Raw genomic sequence first — 11,229 nt, 5'->3', positions numbered from 1 at the left:
AAGTGATGGTTGAACGAGTCATTTTTGTATAGTAATAACAAAACTTTTGTATTCTAGTCACAAGCAATTGGTGATGATCTTCTTCATTCAAGTTTCTACAATGACGGACTTCAGATCTAGTTCATTTATCTCCCGACAAATCGACTTGACTCTGTGGAAGTATTGAGCAATTATCATGTCGCGTTATGAGATTGAACTATACGTATAAATACATATAAATTCGAAGAAACAATAATACGTATAAATTCGAAGAAACAATAATGTGTTGATAATTATATGAACTATACATGTAAAGACATTCAAACATTCAAACATTTTGTGATGATAAATTGAGTTCAATGAGAAGGAGAAGAGAGGTACTGGTAAGAATTATAGCTCGATCTCGCTTTGCGCGCTTCACCACATTCCATAAACTGTTTCTTGAAGCTGGATCAAGCTCAGTGCTTGGCTCGTCCATGTAAACGACCTTGATAGAGTTGCAATGAATTTGGTATTTGGACTAACAAATGAGCTAAGAAGATTATCAGAAGATCAGATGAAAGGAGCTTACTTTGGGGTCTCCAATTAGTGAAATAGCAACACTAAGCCTCCTCTTCATTCCCCCACTGTACTTCCCAGCTTGTTTATCTGCAACTCCTCCATGATACAGATTGACACCCTTCAAAGACTCTTCCACTGCCTGTGGCAATAAGATTGAGTTAGAACATATGAATTCAAAACTTCGAAAAAGAACAATCATCAATGAACTATTGAGATCCTCTTCGAACTTTCTACGTCGATCATTTTTAGATAAGGATGTAGTTCTTACTTCAGTTAGTGCGGAGCCTCGTAGATTCTTAAGTCTACCATAGAAGAGTAGGTGCTCTCTTCCTGTGAGTTGTTCCCATAGCAGGCTATATAATTGAAGGAAAAAGATAAGAACTTAAAGGTCTTAAATCTAAAGACAAAATATGCAGGCTGCACGAAACATTGAGCTTACTCATGCTGTGGACATACACCCATGTTGGTATATATCATATCCATATCGTTTCGTATATCCAGACCTTGGACAAACGCCGTGCCAGCACTCGGCTTTGTGAGGCCAATCATCTATATTAATCCAAGCTAATGAGTACGCAAAATGTGTAATGGGAAGAACGTATATGACATGATAATTCTAAGATAAATGAGGTTTCACTTGAAGTTTTCATCTTACCATACTGATAAATGAGGTTTTCCCTGCTCCATTTGGACCGAGCATGCCGAAACACTCCCCTCGAGGAACAGCAAGAGATAAACCTTTTACAGCAAACTTCTCAGGATTTCCATCTCTTCCTGGATAGACCTTTTTGAGGTTGTCACACACAATGGCATGACTCGTATCTGGTTCGAGTATTAACTGTTCAACCTTCTCCCTCTACGGAAACAAAGTAGATTTGTTGTTAATGCTACCAACCAACAATTATTCATCCAAATCATATCAGGTATAAGATTTAAGCAATTGATGAATTGCAGGCTGCAACAACTAGATCAACATGCAAGTCTTTGACCTTGTGTGAGATCCCACATTGGTTGGAGAGGGTAACGATACATTCCTTATAAGGGTGTAGAAACCTATCTCTAGTAAACATGTTTTAAAAATCTTGAGAGAAAGTCTAAAGATGACCCTATCTAGCCCAATGCTGTGTTTACCTCTTGAATGACATCAGGCTGTTCCATATCAACAAAGGCTTTAGAACCTTGCTTTCGCAAACTTGGCAACCGAAAAGATGCAGCGGCCTTTTTCCCAAACCTTCTCAAGAAAAATAGAGGACTTTTACCACCACCAGAGGATGAAATTTGATCTACATAATATGCAACCAACAATACCAACAACCACTCTACAACCATGATAATCATCACATCTTGCATCCCGTTAAGTTCGTCACTCAACTTCCCCCAACGCATTCCATCACTCCCCATAAAGTTTCCAATGAAGGAATACTGTGCAAACTCGTATAATCCACGATATAGAGAAAAGCCAGGGTATAACTCCAATACTATAATCCAGGCATCTACATACACAAAATGAGTTCATGTTAAGTTCTTAGATAACCACCACAAATAAGACTACACATTTGTGTGAAACGTTTTCAGCTTACTTGGAAATGATGGGTCTTCAAGAAAAAAATGAAAAAGGAAGCCGCCTAAGAGCCCCGATCCGAATACGAGTATGTAAGCTATGACTGCATGATGTTTAATGCCGAAATGACAATAGAGGTGAGTAAAGTGTCGTTGTAAATAGTAAGGGAAAAGTGGGTATTAGGCATCAGAGAATGAAGGTGTGTATACCTGCAGCAGTCTTTACATTTGTGAACCATGCTGCAGTTAAGAAAGCCAAAGAAATTTGCAAGTTTATGTAGAGGAAATAAAACACAACTTGGATGCTGTAGTCGTTCAATGTGAAAAATTTTAACCCTGCAAGAATATCAAAGGATTAAGCAAACAGAATATCAGCAGTAAAACTCCAAAGAGTAGGGAAGAGCCAGAGATGTTACCTATAACTGAGCCAAATACCACAAAACATAGCATGTAAATGGCAGATATTGTAAGGAAATATGCATAAGAGATCAACCAATAAGGCCCGTCGCCTAGGCCATGCATTTTCATCATGATTCTCAGCTTCTGTTGCTTCTCGTAAACCAATGATGTCAATACAACCTACATCAACAGTAACATTAAGAAACATAACTAAACCAATTCTCTTAAGGACATGCATCTCAAACTCAACTCTCGGTTTTGGATAAGGAAATAATCTTACAGGGAAAAGCTGCAGAACGACCCAAGTAAAGAAAAGAGTGCCAAGCAAAGAGGATAGATCGAGCCTGAGCTTGGATTCCTCCTTTGGCATTTCTTTCACGAACTCAAAAGGAATTTCTGTTCCTGGTCCTACCAAATTTTTAAGGTAGGCATTGGTTGCCTGCAAAACCATCACTAGAATTAGTGTTGTTTATCATACATTCTCCTCTGCGAGAAATAGAAATAGATGAGAATTATAAACAAGCCTACTAGATTCACTGAGCGTGGAACACGCAGTAATGTCGGAGGAAAATATCCAGATTCGTTTCTGATACTTGAATTATACCAAACGCTAACATTGAAGCTATTTGCATTTGAGTTTAAGAAATCAAAACCTGTGAAAAGAGTAAAACCGTGAGTTCTAACATGACAGCCAAAGAAAAAAGAAAGTTACTATGTCAATGCTGCAATAGGTATCAAGTAAATCAACCTGCAAGGATTTCATTAACTTTCCCCTCTGAATTTCCCTTATGAAATCCTTTATACATCTCATCATTGACCTCAGAAACACTGTTGCGCCGCAAATGTAAGCCTTGAACACATATAACCTCTACATTCAAGCAAGAAAAAAATAAAGAATATTGAATACATAGGACTAAATCAATAACACTCCTTTTTCTTATCTTATTATAACTGATTGTGTGGATTGATAAGTGTGTCTGATCATGAGTATTACGCACTAGCTTTGAACTCAGCCTTCTCTAATTTTTGTTTTTGCATGACAATATTGAGAGTGGTTGGGAGGGAGTCCCATGTTCGCTAATTAAGGGAATGATCATTGATTATAAGTAAGGAATACATATCTTCATTGGTACGAGGCATTTTGGGGAAACTAAAAGCAAAGCCATGAGTGCTTATGCTCAAAGTGGACAATATCATACCATTGTGGAGAGTCGTGGTTCCTAACATGGTATCAGAGTCATGCCCTTAACTTAGTCATGTCAATAAAATCCTCAAATGTCGAACAAAGAAGTTGTGAGCCTTGAAAGTGTAGTCAAAAGTGACTCAAGTGTCGAAAAAATGGTGTACTTTGTTCGAGGATTCCAAAGAAGGAGTCGAGCCTCGATTAAAGGGAGGTTGTTCGAGGGCTCCATAGACCTCGGGGGAGCCTCTATGGTGTATTTTGTTTGAGGGAACGGATTATTGGGAGGTAGTTCCACGTTAGCTAATTAAGAGAATAATCATGGATTTATAAGTAAGGAATACATCTCCATTGGTATGAGGCTTTTTGGGGAAACCAAAAGCAAAGCCATGAGAAGTTATGCTTAAAGTGGACAATATCATACTATTGTGAAGAGTTGCGGTTCCTAACATCACTCTAAGGTTGTAACAGTCCAAGCCCATCGCTAGCAGATATTGTCCTCTTTGGGCTTTCATTTTCGGGTTTTTCTCCTCAAGGTTTTTCAATCGCGTCTGTTAGGGGAGCTTTCCACGCCCTTATAAAAAATGCTCCGTTCCCCTCTCCAACTTATTTGAGGCCCAGCGTCTTCGCTGGCACTCGTTCTTCTCTCCAATAAATGTGGGATCCCTAATCCATCCCCCTTCGGGCCCTGCTTCTTCGCTGACACACCGTCTAGTGTCCACCCTCTTCGGGCTTTAGTCTCCTCGTTGGCACATTGTCTGGTGTCTAGCTTTGATACCATTTGTAACAGCTCAAGCCCACCACTAGCAGAAATTGTCCTCTTTGGCTTTCCCTTTCGGGCTTCCCCTCAAGGTTTTTAAAATGCGTCTGCTAGAGAGAGGTTTCCACACCTTTATAAAGAATATTTCATTCCCCTCTCCAATCGATGTGGGACCTCACAATGATGTAGTTTGTTCGAGGGGAGGATTACTGAAGATTATTGAGAGGAGTAATCTCATGTTGGCTAATTAAGAGGAAAATCATGGGTTTAAGTAACACTATCTTCATTGGTATAAGGCCTTTTGGAGAAACCAAAAGTAAAACCATGAGAGATATGGCTCAAAGTGGACAATACCATACCATTATGGAAATTCGTGATTTCTAACCGATCTAAATATATCTAAAATAATGAGCCTACCTTCAGGCTTTTCAACAGACATAAGAGGAACAGAAACAGTCAGAGAAGAGTTTCCTGTGCACTGAAGTTGCACATTATACAAAGGAAGGTTTGAAGCAAAAGCTGGCTCCAGAAAGTTGTTATCCTTAATCATCGTGCTTGAGCCCTGGGCATTTAAAAAAACTACAAGGTTGAGCAGTTCAAGATAGAAGTACTGAATACACAGACCAAGATCAAAATGATACTATGGGAAGAGACAAAGATTTAACTACTCACCACCACATTAAAACCTAAACTATCTGAAACATTGTTGGAATTCAGATTGAATGAATTTGTGAACATGCTTCCAACCAGAACTAGCCAAACAAAGAGACAGATCATAAATATCCATGAAGAACTATAAAAACATCAATGAATTCAACTGCATATGCAAAGACTGATTATTCATTAGCATACTTTCTCCAAGAGATTGATTAGTTCCAGTGAAAAGTACAGTTGCAGGACACGTCCCCGTTGGCCTGCATGACTCGTCCGGTAAGTCCATAAGTGGATTAAAACTGGCTCTAACAGCGCGAAACTCGGGAGCTGGCATATGCAACAAAGGAGGCCATTCGGGTGGGCTTTCAATTGGGCAACTGGCAGCTTGTTCCAAAGTTGAATATTGAATTCCACAGACTTCTTCACAAGTACCATCTGCATTAGTATCAATACATGTACAACCACATCTGTATTTGGGCTTGTCCAATTCATTGTTGATCAATGATTGAAGAAGTACAAGTAACAAACACAGGAGAAATGGGAACAAAATGAGGCGAACATAATGAGTTACACATGTTTAGGGTTTACTACTTTGCTGAATCCCATGTTATAAAAAATGAGTTACACATGTTGGAAAGAAGCAAGCAGGAATAGCCAATGCCAAAGAAATCAACAAACCAATTCAAATTGTATGAACATAATAAAGAAAAGAATAACAGTTCCAGAGATTAAAGAACCTCCAAACGAAAACCCACATCATAGAACCCTAGTTCTATGGATTTCATATAGAAATCGAAAACATAAATGAGAAATGATCCGTCATGTTAGAAAGACCTGATAAGTCAAGTTCTTCCTGAGCAGAGCATTGGCTTGAGTCCAGAAACTGGCGGGACCAACAGAATGATCCGCCATTTTTACCCCAAGAAAAGAAAAGAACCTCAGCAACCAGAATCCTCAAGGCCCTTCTTCGTCTTTCCAACAACTACCCAAAGTTCCAACTTCCCAAACGAACAAAACTGTTAAGTCCCCTGTCTTCTAGCTCCTCTGTTTCGCAAGTTCTCTTTGGACAGCGGAAATGCCTTTAGTTGGGGTCGAAGCTATATCCTAAAATTACGATATTACCCCTCTCTTGGCATAATTTTCAAAAATGGTATTATTCCGGCGGGCTAGCGACCGAAAGGACCGAAACGAAATTACGAAAATGTCCCTGACGCATTTTTTTTAAAAAAAAACATTAAATCCTTACTCTTCTCGAGCATAAATTTATATGTCGTTGATGAATAATTAAATTAAGAACTACAAAATATTAAAATATATATAGAATACTGAAATTTGGGGATATTTTGATTACTTAGAAATAATTATTTGAATATGAATATTTAATTGTAATTGAGAAATGTTTTATTAAGATGGGTGCATTTTAGTGCAAATTAACTTTGTTTTTTTTTTAATCTTGAAATATTCTATCACATTTTCATATTTTAATTATAGTATAAGCTATTAATTAATTCGTAATTCATGAATTAAAGCGAAGTCAATAGTGTATTTTTTCAGAATTGATTTATATAATAAATCTCGAGTGACATTAATGAGATGGTAATTTGGGAAAATTTAAATTTTATTTACTATATAATATAAATGTTTTAATTATTTAAAAATAAAAAAAAAACAATAAAATAAAACTGGTTTGGGAAACTCGTGCGATTGGAAAATAAAATAAAATAATATTTGTTTAAAACAAAATTAAAGAACTTACGCATAATATTTTATTATTTATTTTCTTCATTATCATATGAACAACAACTTGGTATTATGTTTTAATAACTTTTTTTAAAATATGTCATGCACCAAGCAAATTTAGGTCAACGTTAGAATAACGGAGTCATGAAGTAGAGGAGAAGAGAAGAATTTGGGGTATCTTGCAACCAACGTCCCGTTTTTAGAGAAATTGATATTCGTTTCGATGAGATTCTTAATTCCTATGGAGTATTATAGACATTGTTAAAGAGAATTCAAGGTCTATCTTAGAACACTAAAACTGACTCCCAAGAAATCGATATTCATCTTTGTACATGAGATGTTTAAACTAATAGAGATATGAAGTTATCCTTACACTATTCGATGAGCAATCCTAAAAATAATCTAATGTCTATCTTGTAGCATTAAAATTAACTCATCATAAACTGGTATTCATCTTTGTATATGAGATTTTTAAGCCATTCTAGTCACACTGGTGAGGGGTATGCTCGTTATTAAGTTTTTATAGAACATTATTTTGCAATTGTCGTTATCGATGAGATGAGTATATGAAAGTTGTCTCATTTTTCTGTATTGGCATTCAAAACCTTAACATTACAAATACTAGTCGGATCAAGATTTGTGGAAATTTTAGGAATAGAGACTGCAAAAACCTATCTTAGAACTAAATGCTCGAATTTTAGGGACAGAATAGAGACCTATCATGATCATAATTTAGCGTAATTGACGTATAACATCGATCGAGGTCAAAAGTTTGAATCTCTTACCCTCTTACCCTCTTGAACTAATTGTCGCTAGAGGAGACAGAGCTGGGCCATGATGGTGGGCCGCCATCAGAGGGGGTTCTCGGCCCAGGAGGTCAGTCCAGCCCAGAGAAGGCCCATTATACAGAACTGCAAAAGCACGGTTCCTTTCAATCTCAACGGCTTACAAATTTAAATTTGAAATTCGAATTTGTGAGCGTATTTTTTTTTAATCCTTTTTTCTTTAAGCATCCGCAAGTCGCTGTGGGGCAGGCGTCTGTTTTTTTTCTCTTTATTCCGACTTGCGGTTAGAAACTTTAATCCCTCTCTTAATCCTCCACGTGTCATCATTAGCATTTTATAACCAGCGTTTAATTCATACAAAATCATATATTTACAAGTCACTCTGTACACGTGTCGCTCGTACAGCGCGAGTTCATTGTTAAAACTTAAAACATTTGTGTTTAAGATATGGATGACAGTTTCTATACTTTCCCGCCTAATCCCTTTTTTTTTTAATATTTATTTTATTTTCTCATTTGAGTATAAAATCCCTAATGGAGAGCTGCACTCATTAGAATCTTTGTCGTCTACAATCGGAGCGGGGGAGAGAGCGGAGACTTCTACTTTTGAATTCCAGAGAGAAGCTGAGCCATGGAAGAACCCATCAAGGAGCAGCAATCCACTCCACTTCCAGGTTTAATTTGCTGAATTCCCTTCTGTAAATTTATGCCTGCTGTTTTAATTCTCTTTCTTAGCTGATTTTTTCCCCTTTTGGTTTGGATGAGTTAGGGAATTCAGCGAGACCCAAGCTTCAGCGCTATGCTTTGCGATCGGGGACTAAATCGAAGGAGGAGATGCCTCCTGTGCCTGAATTGTCGAATCCGCCTTCTTCTGCCTCTAAAAGGTGGTTTACTCTGTTTATTTCTAACCCTAATTTACTTGTTTCGCGCGATTGGTGTTTATGCGTTTAGTTGCTCCTTTAATTTCTCTATGATGATGTTTCTGTGTTAACTGATTTCATATGATGGGAGGTTTTGTTGATCAATAGATTTTACTTTAATTTGGCTTGATCGTGTTTGATACTCTCAAATAACTGTCACAAATCTTTACAACCGATAAACTGTGATGTTGATCAATGGAAAATCCACGATTTCTCCTCATAGTTCCATAGTTTTGATGATAGTGCTATTTGCTTTGGCATTTTATATGTCGTTGCTGTCGCCTGTTGACTAATTGGGGAATGCTTAAGATTAAATCGATTCTTAGCAGTTTCCTTTCGTATTGGGTAATGGTGTCTACCTATGTTCTTCTCTCGTTCGGAAATTGAATATTGTGAATTGATATGAACTAAAAGACATCAATCATACTATATGCTTCAATGAAGATGTGAAGAAAAGGTTGTCAAAATTATCAAAAGATGTTTCAATTCATGTCACATTGAAGAAGAATGAAGTTTGATTCTTATAAATTTTGGGTGGGTTACAATTTAGAGTAATTTAGAGTCATTTGGTATTTTAAGACTTTTTATTTACTTTAGGTTATAATTACATAATGACGAATTATGGCCATTAAGTATGAATGTTACAACAATTGTAATACCTCTAATAGTTTCATTTTGAGGCTATATAAAGACATGTATGTTGTATTTGTAAGCAGACTTGGAAAATATAGTAAAAGAAGCATTTGTGCTCTTCTTTAGCCAATTGTTAAGTTTCTTTGCAATTCTATGTAGTTTAGGTTACATGTAGAATTATTCAAGCTCGACATGATCAATTTTGTTTGTGGAGTGATTCGAATCTCAAGCAAGTGTTCTTGCCTTGAGATATTTGATCAACAAGAATCATTCAAGCTAGACATGATCGATCTTGCTTGTGGGGTGATTCGAATCTCAAACAATGTTCTTGCCTTGAGATATTCGATCAACAAGGTAATTCGAATCTTAATCCTCTTGTAGTGGTTCCTTATCTTATCATGAATCTTCCTTCCATTTATCATAACTATCTACACCTTTAGCTAAACTTTGTGCAGCATCTAACTGTGCTGTTTGACCTTATTCATCAATTCTTGTCTGTTTAAAGCACTAAAGATTGATTTATTGTTTGTTGGAGTTACAGGGGTAGAACTATATCCAGTGTGAGTAAAAGTATTGGAGTTCTTGATCTATCTGCCAAGGACAAGTCGGCTAAACCACCAAGAAGACTGTCAATTCCGACTAAAAATGTAAGCCCAACTCGAAAATTAGTTGGCAACATTACACCAATATCCGAGGTCCGGAGGACTGCGAGGAACCAGGGGAAAAGTGACACTCCTGTTTCTGACGTTTCACGGTCGTCAAGCAGAAAAACATTCAACATTCTGTGTTCTACATCATATTGGCTATCACAGATCAAGCTCTCTGAAGCTGCTTCTAAGCATTCGGTGTCACTTGGGTTTTTCAAACTTGCATTAGAGGCAGGGTGCAAGGTAATAATAATGTTTTCTGAAACTCTTCTTTGGTCTGTTTGAGTCTGACCCAGCTTGCAATTATGGAAGTTTCGTTTCTTTATGTTAACTCTATATTTATAAAAAACAGCCTCTTCACCGAATGCGTGATGAACTCAAGGCCTACATAGATCGGTGCAATCTTAATGCAAGTGAACAAGCAGTGAAAGATTTGCTTGAAAGCTACAATGCAGCAGAAGAGACAGAGCAAGTGCAGGTTTCTGAAACCTTTTCTCAGGGGCCTGAAGTGGGAACAAGGTCTTCAGATGATGAAGTTCATAGCTCTTCCTCCACAGTGGAGCCTAGAAATCTCAAACCAAAATCCTTAAGCACTGATGTTACTAAAACTCCCAGGAATCGGGGCCTCTGGAACAAAAATGCTGCTCCAAATTCAACTTCAGAGACAGCGAAAAAACCTGTGAAGAAACCCCAAAGGCCAAACAAGCAAGAACCCATTCAAGGAAAGGAAAAATCCAAGAAACAGGTGAAGAAACAGCTCAGCGAGAAAGGTAAGTACAATACAATGATTCTATACAGTTCCAATCATTTACTACAACATTGCATACTGAAATTTTTATATTTGTTAACAGTTCCAGCCAGCACGAGTCCTGAAGAAGATTCAGTGCAATCAAACAAAGAAAATTTGGTATAGCGATTCTTTTTCCTCTAACCTTAAGCTCCTCAATCCAATTCGTTTCCTATATCTCTTCAAATCATGATGTGAACTGTCGTCCTTGCAGGAGGCTCCCCAAATTGAAGTGACATCGACAGAAGAAGTGATATAAAGATGAGGGATTCTGTTTGGTTTTTGTAATTTGTGTGGGTTTTGAAGTGGGGTGATGAAGTGAAAGTGTCAGCCTTTGTCATTTGGTGCGTGCTTTCTTCTTGTTATAAACATAATAGTTTATACATATATATACATGAGGCATTACTATCATCAATTGTACTGGAATCTATGGTAGTTGATTCATTGTTGCTAAAGCGTTTCAGCTTGGATTTTGTAAATCACGCTGCTGTGCTAATGATGTATATATTTTGGACCAATTATAACTTTACAAGTGTCCTTAAGTTGAATCAAATAATGGTCACCAAAGCTCAAGTGCATCGTTAGCTAAAATTGTTCACTTTGAGTTTTCACTCTCGAGTTTGCC

At 37.3% G+C, this 11,229-nt stretch overlaps 2 protein-coding genes across 2 annotated transcripts; one reads left to right on the top strand and one right to left on the bottom strand.

Moving 5' to 3' along the window:
- Positions 1–307: 307 nt before the first annotated feature.
- LOC111497371 (ABC transporter A family member 7-like) lies at positions 308–6,058 on the bottom strand. Its single transcript, XM_023148163.1, has 16 exons — positions 5,928–6,058; positions 5,292–5,655; positions 5,112–5,191; positions 4,857–5,001; positions 3,248–3,367; positions 3,028–3,152; positions 2,780–2,938; positions 2,517–2,679; positions 2,311–2,436; positions 2,121–2,204; positions 1,672–2,033; positions 1,196–1,396; positions 980–1,089; positions 809–893; positions 551–679; positions 308–466 (listed from the first exon to the last, which is right to left on the bottom strand). The coding sequence occupies exons 1-16, from the start codon at positions 6,003–6,005 to the stop codon at positions 308–310; spliced, it is 2,490 nt and encodes an 829-aa protein (XP_023003931.1). The 5' UTR covers positions 6,006–6,058.
- Positions 6,059–8,157: 2,099 nt separating this feature from the next.
- LOC111471290 lies at positions 8,158–11,070 on the top strand. The gene is made up of 6 exons (XM_023117019.1): positions 8,158–8,291; positions 8,387–8,501; positions 9,712–10,060; positions 10,170–10,587; positions 10,669–10,724; positions 10,819–11,070. Exons 1-6 carry the CDS (start codon positions 8,249–8,251, stop codon positions 10,861–10,863), a joined length of 1,026 nt encoding a protein of 341 aa, XP_022972787.1. The 5' UTR covers positions 8,158–8,248; the 3' UTR covers positions 10,864–11,070.
- The last annotated feature ends 159 nt before the right edge of the window (positions 11,071–11,229 follow it).

Source organism: Cucurbita maxima, unplaced genomic scaffold, assembly GCF_002738345.1.
Source record: "Cucurbita maxima cultivar Rimu unplaced genomic scaffold, Cmax_1.0 Cma_Scf00002, whole genome shotgun sequence".
Taxonomy (NCBI): domain Eukaryota; kingdom Viridiplantae; phylum Streptophyta; class Magnoliopsida; order Cucurbitales; family Cucurbitaceae; genus Cucurbita; species Cucurbita maxima.
Note: the sequence above shows the minus strand (reverse complement) of the source record. Positions and strands in the feature narration are given on the sequence as shown.

What these genes read in the sequence shown, in the direction of transcription:
- LOC111497371 (XM_023148163.1), bottom strand. Translation starts at nt 6,005, where the DNA reads ATGGCGGATCATTCTGTTGGTCCCGCCAGTTTCTGGACTCAAGCCAAT. An exon ending in AAACCTCATTTATCAGTATG is followed by an intron (nt 1,090 to 1,195) that starts GTAAGATGAAAA and finishes GGATTAATATAG; the next exon opens with ATGATTGGCCTCACAAAGCC. An exon ending in GAGGCTCCGCACTAACTGAA is followed by an intron (nt 680 to 808) that starts GTAAGAACTACA and finishes TTATTGCCACAG; the next exon opens with GCAGTGGAAGAGTCTTTGAA.
- LOC111471290 (XM_023117019.1), top strand. Translation starts at nt 8,249, where the DNA reads ATGGAAGAACCCATCAAGGAGCAGCAATCCACTCCACTTCCAG. An exon ending in GCAATCCACTCCACTTCCAG is followed by an intron (nt 8,292 to 8,386) that starts GTTTAATTTGCT and finishes TGGATGAGTTAG; the next exon opens with GGAATTCAGCGAGACCCAAG. An exon ending in CCTTCTTCTGCCTCTAAAAG is followed by an intron (nt 8,502 to 9,711) that starts GTGGTTTACTCT and finishes TTGGAGTTACAG; the next exon opens with GGGTAGAACTATATCCAGTG.